The sequence below is a fragment of the Panthera pardus genome, unplaced genomic scaffold, assembly GCF_024362965.1.
Source record: "Panthera pardus isolate Hobbes unplaced genomic scaffold, ASM2436296v1 HiC_scaffold_12, whole genome shotgun sequence".
NCBI classification, from domain to species: domain Eukaryota; kingdom Metazoa; phylum Chordata; class Mammalia; order Carnivora; family Felidae; genus Panthera; species Panthera pardus.
In genome coordinates, this window is record NW_026526677.1 from 2,384,113 (window position 1) to 2,401,076 (window position 16,964).

A 16,964-nucleotide genomic window follows, 5' to 3' on the forward strand; every position below is an offset into this window, starting at 1 on the left:
ACAGCCCCGCGCGCCTCGAGGGGCGGCGGGGGGCGGTGGGGGGGGGGGGTGTAGCAGAGCGAGGGCGGGGCCGCTCATCCCTAAGTTAGGGGCCTAGAGCAGGTGGTCCTTAGCCAGTCCTGCCAGGAGAAAGTCCCTCTCCCTTTGGAGTGGATGGCCTACAGCGTAGCCTGGCCGCCCCCTCTGTCCAGTGTCCTATCTCCCTAACTTGTGGGGGCGCCAGAGAAGAAAGCTGGGAGGCAGGGTACAAGGACACACGGAGCTGACCTGCAGCGTTTTTCGGCCTCTTTATTTGGAACCCGGCGGACGAGGGGCCGGGGCGGTGGTGCAGACGGCTGAGGAACCATGTTAACAGATTTGTCTTCCAGTTTAAAATAGTCATAATAATAAAAGAGACAGAGAAAGCGCGAAGAGAACTGCTAACTAGCTGGGCTTGTTCGGCAGCTACAGCTTGTGAGCGACCCCTCCCCCCCCAGAGTCCGCTATAAAAATAAATTTACATTTGTCGATAACCAGATGCGGGTGACGTGCCTTTGGCGGAACCAGTAACCGAGCTATCGCGCGGCAAAGCGGCCCGCGCCGCGGCATAAATAGAAAATATAAGTTAGTATAACTTTAAAAACTTTTTGTACAAATATACATGTTTTTTTCTTTTTTCCTTTTTTTTTTTCTTTTTTCATTTTTTTTTTTTTTTTTTGCACTGAGTTTCAGCAGAGATTAAACACTTTATATAAATGACTCTTAAAGCTTTACACCTTGGGACCAGTGTACTCCTCGTGCAGAATACATTTAGATATAAAAGACGTTATTAATACATTGCACAGTTTTTTTTTTTTTTAAATTTTAAACATAAAACCGAACGCTGCTCGGTGGCAGCTGCCGGCCGGTTGCTGCTACATGGACGGTCCCAGCCGAGGCCCAGCGCTCCTGTCCTGTCCGCTGCCCAGCGGGCTCCCTCGGGGCTCTTTGGGCGCGAGGCTGCGGGAGAGAGGCTCGGTGAGCGACAGCGCACAGGGTGACCGCCACGACCCCGCGGGGCCAGCCCTCCCCGCCCCGCGCGCCCCTGCCGCGCCCACCTCATCGCAGTCGCTTGCGCGGGGTCTGCTCCGCCGAGCCCACGGCCGGAGCGGCGCCAGGGGCGGCGCATCCCGCGGGGACCTCGTTCGACGCCTTGGCCTCGGGCGCGGGTCTCTTGCGCTTGGCGAAGAAATCTGCGGGCGGCAGGCGCGCGCGCAGCCGGTCAGGGCGGGGTCGGCCGGGGAACCCGAGCGGGGGCCGGGACGGGGAGCGGGCGGGCGGCCGGCCGGCCAGGGTGGGGGCGCCGTCCCCGCCCGCGCCGAGGTCCGCGGCGGGTCAGCTTTGTTTACGTCGCCGCGCAATGTGCTGTGTAAGCATTTCTCCTTGTCCCGCGGCCAAGCCCCCCGGGGCCGCCGCCGCGCTTAACCCCCTCCGCGCCGCGATCGCCGCGCCCGCCGCGCCCGGGGAGGGGCTCCGGCGGCCGGAGCGGGGACGGCGCGCCCGGGGGCGGGGGGCGGGGGGGAGGCCAGGCGCGCGCTCTCCCTTCCCTCCCGCGCCCGCCGCTCGCGAGCACAACAGCGGGGCGGGCCGGGGTGCGGGCGCAGCCGCGCCCTGCGCGCCGCTGGCCCTTTAATGCCACGGGAGGAGGCGGGGACCGAGTGAGGCCCCCGAGGCCGGGGGAGCCCGGCCGGCCGGACAAAGCAGGGCCGGGCCGGGCCGGGGCGGGGCCGCGCGGGACTCACCGGAGATGAGAGGCCCCGGCAGCTTCTTGATCGCGGCGCCTCCCGCGGCAGCGGTGGTGGCAACAGCCGCGGCGGCGGCGGCGGCGGCGGCATTGGTGGCGGCGGCGGCGGCGGCGCCAGTGGCAGCGGCAGTGCCCGGCGCGGGGCGCCCCGAAATCCCTGAGTGCAGCGGCTCGGCTAGGGGCTCCTGGCTGCGCGGCGGCGGGACCGCCTCCTGCTCATCGCTCTCCTGCGGCGCCGCGGCCGGGGCCGGGGCGGGAGCCACCGCCGGGCCGCCGGACGGCGGCGCCGGCGCCTCCCCGAGGCCGTCGAGGGGCTCATCGGCCGGCGGCGCGGGGGGCGGGCTGTCGCCTGCGCCCTCCGGGCGGGGCCGGGGCGCCAGGAGCAGGCGGCAGCGCCCCACCTGCACCGTCTCGCGGTAGAAGGCGGGCACGGAGTCGCTGTCCACCTCGGTCCACTGCAGGCGCCCGGGGCCCCGCAGCGGCACGTCCTGCTGGAAGTTGTAGTCCCAGCGGCGCTGGTCCTCGGCGCTCAGCTCGGCCAGGCGGATCTGCAGCTCGCGGCTCAGCTCCTCGTGGTCCACCGGCCCGAAGAGGCTGCGGCAGGCGCTAGTGCGCGCGAACAGGGGGAAGGTGCGGCGGGCGACCAGGCGCTCCATTGCCAATGTGCTGCAGAGACACACGTCGAGCCTGGCCCGGGGCTGCGCGGGCCGGGGCCGCGGGAGAGGAGAGGAGAGGAAGAGGAGGAGGAGGAGGAGGAGGAGGAGGAGGAGGAGGAGGAGGAGGAGGAGAAGGAGAGGAGAGGAGGGCGGAGGCCGGGCGCAAGTGAGACCCCGCGCAGTCGGAGTCTGCATTTGCAAAGGGACGCGGCGGGAGGGCGGGCGCGGCGGCTACCTGGCGGTCGGGCCTCGGGCTGCTCCTGCGTGTCGCTTGCGGTGTCGTCCGGCCGGCGGCCGCGCCCCCTCAGTGCCTGTCCTCGCCCGCTCGGCTCGCTCGGGCCTGGCTGGCACCCACCGAGCGCAGAGCACTTGGCCTGTGGAACGCCCAGCCCTCGCGCGCCCCTTTATACGCGAGGGTCCCAACCCCCCCCGCGCGGGGGCCCCGCCGCGATTAGCATAATGTAGTATTTTCAGTTTCAACAACACGGCGGCGATTGGCCCGCGCCGCTCTGCCCCCGCCCCGCTGGCGGGCCCGGCCCCCGCGTGCCGCCCATTGGCCGCGTGCACACACCCACCCGAGGGCGGGGCGGGGCGCGCGGGCCGATTGGCGGGGCGCGGGCCGCGCGCGGCGGCGGGCGGGGGGCGGTGAGAGGGGCGGGGCCCGAGTTAAAGGGCGCTGCGGGCGGTAACGTGACACCGCGGCGCCCCGCCCCCTCGCCCCATCCCCCCCCCCCCCCCAGCACCACCGCCACCCCCACTCCCGCCCCCCTCCGGCTCCTTTGTCTGCCGGCGGGGGCTGCGAGGCGGCGGCGGCGGCGGCGGCGGCGGCGGCGGCGCGGGCGCCCCCTCGGCCGGCGCGCCCTCCTCGGCGCGGCGGGGCCCGGCGTCCGGCCAGTTCCGACTCGCCCCCCGGGGGCGCCGGCCCAGCCGCCCGCGCTCACCATTGGGCCTCCAGCGCCGGCTGACGGGGCTTGAACCCGCCGAGGGCGTCTCGTCCCTAGCGAGGCGGGGTCTTCGGCTGCCCCCGCGCGGCCTGCTGTGCCCGGGGCTGCGTCCCTGGCAGGGTTCCGCGCACCTGGCGCCCTAACACACCTGCTGGCCCTAGGGCCCTCGGAGCGAGAGGGCAGGCAGCTCCACTCTTTCCCCCGAAGGGGCACCTTGAGAGCCGGCCCTTTAGCCCCTGCCCAGCCCTGCTCAGTGGGTGGGAGACCGGAGCCCCTCCGAGGCTATGCCCACCATGTCATGGACCAGGTGCCCAGCACCTCTCAGGCTTTGGCCAGGCCACCCTGGGCTTGGGCCACACAAGGTCCCGCTGGAGGCCGTTGCTCTGGCTGGGGTCCTGAACGGGGCGCCCGAGCCTCCTCCACTGGGGTGGGCCTGGCCCTGCCTCCCCAGGGCCCTTGACTGTGTACATTGGTTCTCTGGACCAGCTTGATCCCCCCCATCACACAGGGAACCCCCAGGTGGGAGGTGGGGCCAACGGTGGGCAGCAGGTGCCCAGGCAGCCCTGCTCTAGCTGGAGTACCTGTCCCACTGTCCCGGAAGGCTAGCACCCCTCACTGTGCCCAGTAAATATTGTTGGCTGCGGAGAAACGACAGCCCTAAGAGTGACTGGGCAGGCGAGCCAGAGGGCCCCTCCTAGAGGCGTCGGGGAGGAGGCCTGCCAGGGCCCAAACCCCTTCTCCCCGACCCGCCGTGCCTTGGTAGGGCCCCAGGTTCTCCCAGGTGGCTCTCATCCCAGCTGGGCCAGGCCATGGGAGACCATTACTTTCTGCTGCTTTCCCTTTGGTGCAGCCTGTTTGGGGGCTGGGAGCCCAGGAAATGCCTCCAGACCAGTCCACGAGATAAGAGCAGCCCTGGGCTGGGGGTGGGGAGGGTCAGGCACCTGCAGGAGGAGAGGCCTGAGCTGTCAGCCCCTGTCCCCGGTGAGCCCGGAAGCCCAGCGAGAGAATTAAGGCTGACCCAACCGCGACCAGACTCCCCCCCCCCCCCCCCGCCGCCACAGGGTCAGGTGGGCTCCAGGACACCCCAGGGATGGGACGCTGTGATAACGTGCCGATGTGTCCCGGAGAAGGTATCCTGGGCCCCGGGTCGCAGGGAGGCCAAGTTTGAAGTGAGGGCATGAGACGAACAGGAGAGGGCATCGGCGCGGGGTGAGGGACAGGGCGAGGTGCCGGACCCTCGATAGACGGACCAAAGGCGGTGACTCACGATTGGTTTTTATTCTGTTCTGTATACTGTATCCCCAAATTCCCACAGGCGTAGATGCTACAATTTTTTATCTTCAGGAAAATAAAAAAAAAGCTGCTGAAGTTTTCTGAAGCTCTGTGGACCGCTTATACGGGGTCATCACCTGGCCTGGGGCTAAAAGGAGGCAGGGCCTTGCCCAGCCCTGGTGCCCTGGTCACACTGGCTTCCCCAGTGCCACGGCGGGTAGTGACCACAAAATGTGGAACCAGGTGGATTCCTCTTGGATTTCCCAAGAGGTCCAGATGCCCTGGCTCCAGCTGTCCTGGAGGGCAGGCTGGGAAGTAGCCCACCCAACCCCCGGATTCAGCCTCCAGGTGGTCTCCCTTCCTCCAGGAAGGAAGGCATCCTGCGCCCAGCCCCGCTCTGGACACTCAGGGGGCCTGAGCTCTCCTCCCTAGCGGGAACTGCCAGGTGCTATGAATAGCTGTCTGCCCTCGGCCCCCTAAGGGCAGGGGACCTAGTAGGTGCTTAGTAAATGAGCAGGAGTAAATGACCCTGTCCTCCCCACGCACTGTCCTGGGCTGGGGTGGGCTTAGAGGGCCGTTCCCACTGCCTTCGGTGCCAGCTGAGTTCAGACAGTTGGGTCCCAGCACCCCACCCCCCTGTCTCCGTGACAAGACTGACAGCATGTGACATCGAGTCCTGCCTCCGAGCACTGGGAGTGGCAGTCCCACACAACTCACATCACGCGGTGCGGCAACAGTGGCCACCCTTCGCTCGCGCCAAGGGCCGTCCTGATGGCTTTATGCATCCCCTTGGTGGGGCCTCACCTGTTGTGGGAGTGGAACTCTAGCGGGAGCACCATGGGGCGGGAGCGGAGTCGGGCTGCCCCTCCTCCAGCTGCCGGCCTTTCTCTTTGCTTTCCCTCTGGGCTTCCCGTCCTTCCTTGTATTCTCCAAAGGCCGTGGGGACATCTCCCCTCTTGGCTTTGCTAGGGCAGGGAGGTGACCTCCTCTGAGTATGTGACTCTGAATTTGGTCAAGGATGATACCCATTGGCTCACTGACCTGCCAGTCCCAAGAGCGGGGCTGGGGCCCTTCCCCCGAGCCAGGGACAGACCTGGGGGAGGACAGCTGGGGGCCTGGGAGTCTGAGAGAAGGCCCAGTCCTCCACCCCGAGGGGCCCCCAAGCTTGCAAACATCTGCCTGAGTACAATAACCAAGCTCTACTTTTGTAATTAAAAGTGTATCCGAAGGAGAAAAGAAAACAAAAGGAACAATGTTTGTACTCTGGGTGGCTGCAGATAACAGAACCAGACGGGGGGATGCTGGCCCCCGGGGAACAGCAAGGACAGGCTCCCGGGACGCTCCAGCACCCCTAAATCCTGCACACGTGGCAGTGGGGGAGCCCATGTGCAGGGTGAGGGGGTGGTAAGCACCGGGCCCCCCGCTGGCATCTCCAGTGTGCATTTCTGTCCTTCTTACCCGGTCCAGCCCTGTTCGCTTCTTCCTCCTCCAAACGAACAGAGCAAGGACCACGTCCCCAGCCCCTCTGCAGCTGGGGGGGGGGGGGGGGCACGCCACCAGTTTGGGCCACAGACAGGAGCAGAAATGGCTTACACTGCCTCCAGGCCGAGGCCCGTCCAGACCAACCTAGCTCTTCTGCCCTCTGCCACCCGCCCCCACCACCGCTCTGCCAGCCAGATTGGGGGGCAGAGGAGGGGGGACTGCAGCCCTGAATGACACAGGGAGCAGAGCCACCACCCCCACAGCACCCTCTGCACACCGACCTGACCGAGATAGGAGTGAAAAATAAAGGTTTATCGTGTTTTAAGCTGGTAAGAGCTGGCGGGGGGGGGCGGGGGGTGTCTGTTAGAGCAGCCAGCCCTCCCCAGCTGGACTCACCTGTGTGGCACCGGCCTGTTTGAGGTGTCATTTTTCTGGAAGAGGAGACAGGCCCGGGCAGATTCAAGGACTTACTTGGTCCCGCTCTAGTGGTTACGGCAGCTAACCCACTAACCCAAGACCTCATGGGGCTATTTCTCCCCACGGCGCCCTCCCTGGTCGGCCCAGGGAGTGGGCCCCTTTTGCAGCTGAGGAAACTGAGGCTCGGAGGGAGCCACTCTTGTGCGCGGGTGGCAGAGCTGGGCGGGCCTGGGAGCCCCGTCTTTGGCCACATGCTGCCGCCTGCTGGCTGACTCCCCGCCCGCGTCCCCGAGCTCCCTCCTCCTGGGGAGCCATACGGACCTGTTTCTGGAAGCCCAGGAGGGCCCGCCCCCAGTGTGCTCCCCAGGCCCCTGCGAGGGGTGTGTGTGTGAGAAGAAAACTTCTCCCGGACAGACGGCGGCGTGAGGGGCGCAGAGGGATGTTACAAATGATGACAGCACCAGATTCCAGGAGCCTGCCCTGCACCCAGGCTCGGCCCCTGGCCTCCTTTAATCCTTCCAAGAACCTGGACAGGGAGGCATTTTGATGCCTGTTTTTGCAAGGGAGGAACCAGACGCCCAGAGAGGTTAAGCAACCTACTCAGAGCTCTGTGGCCACAGATGCGTGCCTTTCTCCAGCCAGGAGCCCCTCCCGGGACTTCTATGAGGGGCTGGCGAGCACGAAAGCAGGAGAGGAGAGAAAGCAAGAACCCCCTGACTGCCCCTCGCCCCCCGCCCCAGCCTAGAGCCGGAGCTGGGCATCTGGGCTGGGGGAGGCGGGCTGTGGCCCCGTCCTGGGGTGACTGAGCCTCCCCCGTGTGCCTCCCACCAGGGAGGTGAGCCAGCTCTTGCCTGGCTCAGACGGGGCCCACCAGGGCAAAGCCCCACTGCCCCGTCCGGCCCCGCCCCCCTGCCCACAGCCCCGGGAAGGGCCAGACCTTTGGCCCCAAGCCACTTCACCCAGCAGTGGCCCTGAACCGGCCTGGCCAGACCCCTCGGGGAGGACGCTGCCCCTCGCAGCCTCACCTTCTCCTCCACAAGATGAGGCCTGGAGGCCCCGAGGAGTATGGAGAGTTACAGATTAACTAGCCAGCCTCCAGCGACAGGCAGCCAGCCCAGCTCGGAGCTGGGGCTGGCGGGGAGGGGGGTTTCCTAGCACACTTGGCCCGGGGCCCAGCGCCGGCACAGCCAGAACCTTCCTCCCCGCACCGACTTCCCGCGCTCTGCCGGCCCCGCCCCCAGCCCCCCCAGGACGGGCTGTTCTCGGGGCGGCTGCCAGGCACGTCCTCCACAGGTGCCGGCCTCCCTCCGGTGACGCGTCCACATGCCGCACAACGCGAATCCAAAGCTCGGATTACAGGGGCTGCCTTGTGCTCCGGCCCCGGGCTGGGCCGGGGGTCCTCGCTCCCCGGGAATTAGCAGGAGGGGCTGGGCGGGCCGTGGGGGGAGGTGCGGAGGAAGCCGGGAGCAGCCCTGGACGTGAGGGCTCCCTTGCCCCATCCCCACGGCCGGCCAGGCGGGCCAGGCACTGCTTCCTCTCCGAGTGCCGAGCAGAAGGCCACCCCAGCCCAGCTGGCCCACTACTGCTCAGGCCTCCGCACTGACCATCCCGGGAGGCCCGGGAACACTGCTTATCCTAGCCCCCCACAGACCTCTGCGGGGCTGGGGAGGGCTCCCAGGGTCGGGGGCGGGCAAGGAGGAGGGTCTGCGGCTGGCCCTGAGCACCACCAGGCCTCCCGCCTGGAAAGAGCAGGAAAAACGAATCTGGGTGAGCAGATGCCCCGTCCTGGGTCTCGTTCTGCCGAGCCCCCGGCTTTCTGTCCGGTCTTCTTGAGCTAGAGGGGACCCCTCAGAGTCGGAATCTTCTGTCCACAGGGTACACCAGGGCCGCCAGCTCCCACCCTGCTTCCAGCACACCCACGCGGCGCTCAGAGAAGCCCGAAAGCCGCGGAGGAGACGTGAGGCCCCCAGCCCTGCCCCGGCCCCGCAGAGGAGCGGGCCCACCCGGGCCCCGGGGCCACGGAGCACGTACTGGGCGGTGTGCACTGGGCCGGGCAGCGTGTAAGCTCCCTGCGCCCGTGACACCCTGAGCGGGCTCCCAGAGCAAGTCGGGCCCCCCAAGGCCAGGGGAGGGGGAGGCCCTCAGCATCTCATCCGTGCAGTCCTTTACTACATTTCCTACATTTACTACCCCCCCGGCACCCAGCTGGGTCTCAAAGGTGAGCGGTGGGAGGTCAGGACAGAGGCCGGGAGCCCCGCAGGCCGCACGGAGTAGGGGCTCAGCAGAATGGGTGCCTGTCCCCTCCCTCCCTCGAGGGCCCGGACACGGTTTGGAAAGCTGCTGAGGTGCCAGAGGTGACAGCTCCCGAGACCCCGGGCTGCGGGCCGCAGGCCCTGCGGCCCAAAGCTGGGCGCTTGCTGCCCCCTGGTGTCCGCAGATGGCATTGCAGGCAGGAGCCCGCCCCCCGGGCCCGCCCACCTGCCCGCGCACTGGCCACTGGGAAGGAGAGCCCAGGTGGACCCCAGCGCAGCCCTGGGGTTGGGGTGGGGGGGGTGGGGGGAGGTGGGGGGGCCGTATTCATCCCTCACCTGGTGGGGAATCTGGGCAAGGGCCTGGCTCCCTGGGCCCACAAGTCTCCTCGAGTCCAAATGGGGGGATCGGCCTAACGTGGCCCGCCAGGGCCGTGCAGGGGAGAAGCCTCGTTTTCAAAAAGTACCCCATCACCCCTAGATGTTTGGGCGGGATGGGGGGGGGGCTGTCACTCACACATCACTGGGAAATAACACATGGCCTTCGCCTTTCTCCCTACACATGGGTAGGGGGGCAGGGAGCCAGGGGGCCAAGGAGCAGGGAGAGGAAGGGGAGGGTCAGCCAGGCTAAAGACGCAACGTTGAGAGCTGGCCATTCCCTCTGGTGCCCCTCAGCCCCCTCTCAGTCCTCCCCACCCTCAGCTCCTCCTCTTCCTGCCCCCCCATCTCCTCCGCCCCCATCGCCCCTTCACCCTCTGCCTCCTCTCCCTTCACTAGTGCTGCTGATCGAAGTCCCGGGCAGTGCAGGGCTCTGTGGCCGGCCCGGGCCCCCACCGGTTAGGCCTGTCCCTGCCTCGGGGCCTGCCGGCTGCCTGTGGACGCTGTCACGAGTCCGTCCACCTCTCACAACACCCACCAAACCAGTAACCCTAAGTGCACCTCTGCGCTGGGAGCTGGGGCCCTGCCAGGGGAGCGGCATCCAAGAAAGCAGGCCTGCAGAGCGAGCGCCCCACAATGTCTGCTGGCCCCCCAGAGATGAGCCTGCGGCTAAAGGGGACCCTGGGGGCTGCCAGGGAAGGCCTGGGCCTACCTCCAAGCTGCCCCCGCCAAGCCCTGAGCGTCCTCCACTACAGGGGCGGTCCGTGCCAGGATGGCGGGACGTGGGGTACAGCGGGAACCCCCAGCAGACCCCCCCCCCAGGTTTGGGATGAGGAGGGGGATCCTGGCAAGGGTGGGGGTCCCAGGCGGGGACGGGGCCAATCCCAGGCCCTCGCCCGTCACGGCTGGTACCTAGAGTGAGCCCAGAACGAACCAGACTTCCGGAGAGGGCTTCAGGGGCCGGGTGTGCAGGGCCTGGAGTCCAGCCCAGGAGCCGGCGACCTCGAGAAGGCACCGAGGAGCCTTGGAGGCTTCCAGCTTAGGGTCCAGGGTCCTGAGGTTTAATGGAGGACGCAGGTGCCTCAAGCAGAGGCTGGGAGGGGGGCCGAGGAATGGCTGAAGTCAGGCGGCTGGGAAACGATGGTGTCCCAGGCCAGGGCAGGGGCTGGGGACCCCGGAGGGACGAGGCCAGAGGGCGCTGGGACCCTGGGATGTGGGGGGTGTGATGAAGGGGGGGCACCCCCCACCCCGGTTCCTGCTGGTGGCCACACGGTGGCTCTTCCCTGTCTGGCCACTCTAGTGCCGGCAGCATGCACGTGGCACAGGGGTTGGGGCAGGGGACAAGGAAGGGGGCACTGCCTGGCTAAGCCACAAAGCTTTGGGCTTTGGAGTCAGGCACGGCAACTGCCTCTTACTGGAGCTGTGTGACCACGGACAAGTCGCTTAACCTCTCTGTGCCTCTGCTTTCCCCCCTGCAAGGCTCCTGAAGAGTCTCGGGGGCCGTGTCCACACGTGCCTGGCGCGGTGGCCAGCACCCTCCCCGTGGCCACTGTCTCCGCACGCCTAGAGGGGTGGCCGAGCACAGCGCAACACCAGCGGCCCCCTCCAGCTGCCACTGTCACGTAAGCTGGACATTTGCTCTGAGTGCAGGGCCGTGGGCTGTTGGGGAGACCCAGACCCCGACGCCCCCATCATGTGCCGTTCCCTAATAAGCCGTAGGGCACGGTGGAACACAGTGTTCACACGCTGGGCAGCTTGGACAGTGCCACCAAGCCCTCCAGAGCCCTGGGGGTCCGTGGGGCACAGGTCCCCGCGACTCTGCCCGGCGCTCAGCGATGTCCTCGGCCAGCCCCGGCTGGACGCTGGTCGGTACGCAGCTGCCGTTGGCACACCCTCTCTGTGCCGGGCAGCCCCGTGCGTTATCTCACCGAATCCGCCCAGACCATTTCACAGATGGGGAAACTCTCTCAAGAGGACGAGCCCCTTGTCAAGAGCTGGTAAGTCCCGGAGATGCCAGCCTGCTGGGGCTGACTGCAGGCCCCCCGGGCTCCATCCATCCTGAGCGCACTGGCTGCTGGGTCCTACAGATGGGGCCCCCCTGCTGAGCCCCTCCCCCAGATTCTGACCTGGGGCAAACAGTGGAGCGAGTGGCTGCCTTGGGTTGGACATCAGCCACGGTAGCCTGGAAGCCCACTGTTGGCCGTGGGTCCTTGAACAGGCCCTCCTCCCCAAACGTCCAGTCGGGATCCAGACCGGGAGTGTTTCCCTGGGGCCTGGGGGGGGGGGGGGGCGGGGGGCCTCCCCTCCAGGGGCTTCCAGGCTGGTGGGTGGAGCCAGAAATAGGTGAATAAACCAGGGCGGGGTCCACGGCCTGATGAAACCCGCTCCAGGGAGGATTCTCAGGGTGAGTCCCGTGGGGGGAAGGGGCTGGGATGCTGGGGTCTCGCTCATCTGCAGTTTATCAAATGTGTGCAATGCCCAGCTGTCACTGGAGCTGAGCAGGGGACCAGGGGCCCGGGGGGTGGGAGGCGCCAGGGCCCCTAGAGTCCGGCCCAGCCAGGTTCCAGGGCTCCCAGAGCACGGAAGACAGGCTACTGTGTGTGGCCGTCCCCAGCACAGACCAAATACCCAGGCTCCCTAAGCGCCATCCAGGCAGGCGGAAGTGACCGCGGGACAGCCGGGGGGGGGGGCTCTCTAGGGTAGGAGGCTGTGTGGGTTTGTGACTTCTCTTCTGGCTCCCTGGAGGTCCTTCCTGCTTCTTCCTGGATGGCTTCTCCATGAAGTTTCCAGCGGTCAGAGGTTCTGGAAGACACTGGATGGTCAGAACGTGGCATCGTTCCCTCCAGCCGGGGGACGAGGCAGCAGGACAGAGGAGGCCGTGCCGGGGGGACCTAAGAGGCGGGCACACTCCAGGCCCCTCGGGCATGTGCCTGTGGGGGGGGGGGGGGGCGAAGCACCGGGAGCACACGAACAGGAGCGTGTTCCTGCCACGTATTCTGCCTCAGTTTCCCCACCGCAGCCTGGTGAGCAGGTGTGGGGCCCCAGCCCCAGCTGCTCTGAGTCCTGCTCTCCTGGACGGCTCAGAGGCCTGCCTCTCCCTGATTCCAGGCTGCCCTTCTGCCCTCTCACACCCCCTCGGAGGCCCTTGCCAGGCCAGACCACAACTCCTGGCCACTTCCGCTCCAGCCTCCCCTGGTTGGACACCCCTCCTTCGAAGCTGTTTTTTTTGCTGAGCACGGAGGTCAGGGCAAGGCGTCCCTCTGGGGGGCTGGAGGTAGGGCGCCCGTGACCTCGCGTTCCCATCTCCATGCTGCTACCCCTACCCCAGCGCCTTCCCTCCTTCCCCTGGGCCAACTTCCAGCATGAGTCTGTCTGGCCTGCAGGGACCCATAAAGGGAGAGTGGCCAGCCATCCTGGTTTGTCTAGAACTCTCCGGGTTTTTCCCTGGAAAGCCCCATGTCCCAGAAGCGCCTCAGTCCCGGGCAAGCTGGGGCAGCGCGTGCCTCACGCCAAGCCTGAGTTTCCCCAGACAGGGTCCCCTGTTCCTCCTCTGCTCTGGCGGGAGGAAGGGGACATAACCTTCCCAGACTGTATCCCACCCGTCACGGGGGGATCCCAGGTCTCCAGTCTGCGAGCCTCCTGCCATGGGCACCTCCAGCATCCTCCACTGGCTGTCATGAGGGACCCCCGCCGCAGCATGAGGGACCCTGCGTCCCAGCACACAGCCAGGGGCAGAGCAGGGCTCAGTGCATGCAGGGTGTGAGCTCGCCCATCCAGGCCTCTGCCCCCGAGCAAGCTACTCCCTCCTTCCCCCTGACTCTGCGGTCCCTGAATCACTAGAGGCCCGTGGAGAAGCCCCCGGTAGCTGGCAGAACCTCCCCTCTAACCCAAGGCTCAGTCCCCTGAACCCACCCGCAGGGTGAGTCAAAACTGACCTGGCACTCAGCTCAAGAGACCCCGCTTTGGACACGAGCCAGCCCCTCCCAGACCCCAACCCCAGGAGCCTACTCACAGACTCCAGCTCTAGAACATTCCTTGGCACCTGCCAGGCCAGCCCCTCCTATGGCACCTGCAGAGGGACTCGGCCCTCGGAGACCCTTAACCAGGTGGCCTCTGGGATGGAGCTGACAAGCCGCGGCCGGGCCCCCGATGCCCACAGCCGGCCGGGGTGCCCCTTGTAAGGCTATGACTCCAAGAACAAGTCACCAAGTGGGAGTCGGCATCTGACACCCTCTCCCAGCTGGGAGGGGCCCCCCGAGCCCCCAGCACGGACGCCGCTGTGGGGGTCTGGGCGCCTGCTGGTCGAGGCCCAAAGCTGCCCCTGGGTGGATAGCTCCCCCCACCCCACCCCCTGGTCTTGGTCCTAAACTGGCCAAAACCCTGTGGGTATCCCCGAAGAGGTAACGTTTGAGGTGGGCCCTCGGGAAATAGAGTAAGAAACACTCAACCCACGAAGGGGCTCATCCGCCGAGAAGGAAGCCCCCCGTCAAAGCCCCGGCTCGGGCCACAGCCCCAGACCACACTCTCCTGCACCCGCACACTGACCCACGTCTCCGCCCACCCGAGCGCAGAGTTCCAGCACGTTCTCCCTTGAGAAACCCTCTCGGCTCCCGGGGCTCTCACTGCGGGGGCTCCCCCGGCCACGCCCAGTCCATCAGGACCGCCCCCCGGGGGTGAGCAGCTCCCCACCCCCCCACCCCAAGTCCGCGGCCCCCTCACCCTGTGCCTCCCCCGCCCAGCAGCCCTCTGGAGCTCCCCAAGGACCCCCCCCTCTACTGAGAGCTGGCCTCACCCCTGCTCTCCAGAATCTACTCTTGCCCCACACACGCTGACATGGGCTCTCAGTAAACACCCCAAGCCTGGCTCACCCCTCTGCCTCTGTTCAGTCTGGCTGGCCCTGCCCGCTCCTGGCCCATCTTCGCTCATCCTTAAGACTCCTTGGAGGCATCACCTCCTCCGAGAAGCCCTCCTCCCTAACCCCAGCCCTGATTCCTCCAGTGGGCCTGGATCAGCCTCACCCTGCAGCCTGTTTCTGGGAGAGGCAGGTGGGTGGCTGGGGTGGCCCTGGGGCCGCAGTGTGTCCCGGGGGGGAGTGCAGAGCGTTTGTTGAGGGGCTAAGCGAGGGGGGTTGGCTGCTCTGGAGAAGGACGACTGGGGCCGGGGATTCCAGGGTTACGGGTGCTCCTCTCTCCTCGCCCAGCCCAGAGGGCAGTTTTCCCACACTCCGGGACCAGGAAGCGCCCCGCCCACACTGAGCCAGCTCACGACAGATCCTCGGGCAGCCCCCATCCCTTCGGCCCCGACCAGTTCCCAGCCTCCAAACGTCCTGCTAGAAGCAGGAGGAAGGGAGGGGTGAGTAACCAGCCCCTTCCTGCCCACCCCGCATGCTGCTGGGTCCCCTCAGCCTCCCCGACCTGCCCTGGGGCAGAGTGGGGACTCCCACCCCACCCTCTCCTGCCTCTTTACCCACAATTCCTGCCTAGAGAATCCAGAAGGAGCCAGATGATGTCCCAACCTCCTGGCCAGGTCTCTGGGGAGCAGCCACAGGCCCTGGGGTTTGGGGGGGGGGGGTGAGGTGAACCTCCTGGGGACAGTCCTATCCCCCACCCCCACCCCCACAGAGCACAGAACCACCTGAACTCCAATCCTCCTCCCAGGGCTGTTGAGTCTAAGACACCGTGTCCCCCTCCTTCCCAGGCCAGCCTTTCTGTGCAGAAAAGCCCTGCTGGTGCACCTGCCCCAGCTCGGGGCTCTCAGCACAACTCCTGAGCCTGACAGAGAACAGGGGACACTGTCCTCAGATACAAACACGCCCCCCTCCCCCGTTTGCGCTGTCTGGACTGAGCTCTTCCTCAAACCCAGGCCACTGTGTGTGTGTGGGGGGGGGGGGTGAGCCGCTCCCCCCGCTGCCCCGGGGCCCACTAGCCTCTGCCCTGAAAGGCCCCGACCGCAGGCCGCGGGCTCCCCGGCTCTGCCCCGAACAGCCGGACTTTGGACCCCGCCTCCCAGCCCTCGCCGGGCACCGCGGGAGGACCTGGCCCAGGAGCCTGGTGCCCGGGGGTTTCCCGCTCTGCTCAGCTACAGTTAACACAGGCAGAGGGGACTTCACATCTGGGCCTATGGTCTGGCTCTGGGGGACAAGCAGCAGAGTCCTGGCCCGGTGCCTTACCTGGGGTACTGTGTCTGACCCCGAGGCCGAGTCTGTGTGCTCCCGTGGATTCCAGCAGGGAATCCTGGGGACCGTAAACCCCCCTGCAAGCCCCACAGACAGACGGCTTGGAGCCATGCGTACCTGCATCCGGGTCTCTGGCGGCCCGGCCAAGGGGGTACAGTTGCCGCAGGTGCGAAATGAGGACCAGCGTCCCCTCATCTGCAGGGGAGGTGGGGAGAGGGCCCAGGAGCCATTTCCAGAAATGCTCCTGTCGCCCCCCGCCCCCCGTCCCCGGCCCTCCTCTGGGTCTCTGTGCAGACCCCAGAGAGGGGGCAGGCCAGACAATGAGCCCCGCGTTCCTTTCCCTCCCTCCACCCCTCTCCCCTCCTCTCCTTTCCAGCCCCTGGCTCCCATCCCTCTGCCCACCCCATGCCCCGACTGCTCTAAAAGTCAGAGTTCCTGCCGCCCCACCTGAGTGGGAGCAGGGGCTGTGTGGGAAGTGGCGGGGCGGGGGGCAGGCTGCTACGCCCCTGGGCCTGTAAGTGGAGGTGAGGCTGGGGCTCCCCAGGGAGGGTGGGTGCCCCAGGTCACCCCAGGAAGGCCAGAGTCCCAGGTTACCCCAAGAAAGCTGGTGCCGGGTCACCCCAGGAAGGCCAGGGCCTCAGGTCACCGGGAGACCTCAGGTGCCCGAGCCCAGCACTGGAAGGGCCAGGCCGGAGCTTCCCCGGGAGGGCTCACCCCGCTGGAGCGGTGCCCTAGGGCCGGGCAGGCACCGGAGGTCACTGTGGAGAGGATGCCCCTGACCAGGACCCCTTACGGTGTGGAGCCTGTGAGCGGCCGGCTGACAGCCCCTGACCCGCGGCTCTCAGCCTCTAGCCTCCACCCCCCAGCCTCCCCGAAGCGGGAGGGGGAGGGCGCCAGAAGGGCCAGCCCCGGGTTTCCTCCTGCTGTTGCCCAGCCCCACTCCCACCCCTGGACCCCAGACTCTGAAGGCCACCCTCGGGGCTCAGCTGACAGTCGGGTGTTAGTTTGGTGACACTTTGTAGAGGCCTCCCTGGCCCCACAAAGTCTAGTTTCTGCCAGTGGGGGGCTAGAGGGCACACGAGGCCTTGCTCTGTGCCCCACCCCACCCTCCGGCCACCCCAGAAGCCCCCTTGGGCTGGGCGAAGGGTGTCAAACCTGCCTCTGGAAGCCGCCCCTGGTGGTGAGGGCTCCACCGTGGGCCTGAGGCGCCCCTCGCCCGACAACAGGGACCCAAAGACATCAGCCCCACACATGCAGGGGGCACCTACCTGAACTACAGTCAGCACCCATCTGGGCCTCTAAAATGGGCCCTCCCTTTTAAAATGGGGTGCTGGTGCCTTCCTGCATGGGGCACGTGGGTCCCCCAGCTTGACTCAGGCTAGGTTCCGGGGAGCTGTGTGCCCAGAGCCCCGGAGCTGGCTGGGGAGGCGCCTAAGGTCACACAGCAAGCGGCCGGAAGCCCTCCCCGGGGGTCCTGCAGCACTGGCCTCTCCCACAGGCCCTGTCCCAGAGGTGAGCACCGCCCGCCTCCCGCCCCGTGACTCAGCACCCTCGCCGGGCACCACAGGACTTTTGCCCCCTGCGCACCGTGCCGGCCTCCTGCCCCGATCCGTCCAGGCTCTCCCGCCG

General features: G+C 67.1%; 1 protein-coding gene and 1 long non-coding RNA gene across 2 annotated transcripts; both read right to left on the bottom strand.

The window, feature by feature from the left end:
- Window positions 1–272: 272 nt before the first annotated feature.
- On the bottom strand, window positions 273–2,762 carry CDKN1C (cyclin dependent kinase inhibitor 1C). The gene is given in 5 exon segments (XM_053899320.1): window positions 273–881; window positions 883–978; window positions 1,077–1,211; window positions 2,164–2,428; window positions 2,654–2,762. Coding segments are annotated over 4 exon segments (531 nt in total). The 5' UTR covers window positions 2,419–2,428; window positions 2,654–2,762; the 3' UTR covers window positions 273–836.
- An 8,839-nt stretch (window positions 2,763–11,601) lies between these two features.
- LOC109246931 (uncharacterized) lies at window positions 11,602–16,839 on the bottom strand. The gene is made up of 2 exons (XR_008421067.1): window positions 16,604–16,839; window positions 11,602–11,962 (listed from the first exon to the last, which is right to left on the bottom strand). It is a non-coding gene; the product is annotated as an uncharacterized LOC109246931 (long non-coding RNA).
- Between the last annotated feature and the right edge of the window lie 125 nt (window positions 16,840–16,964).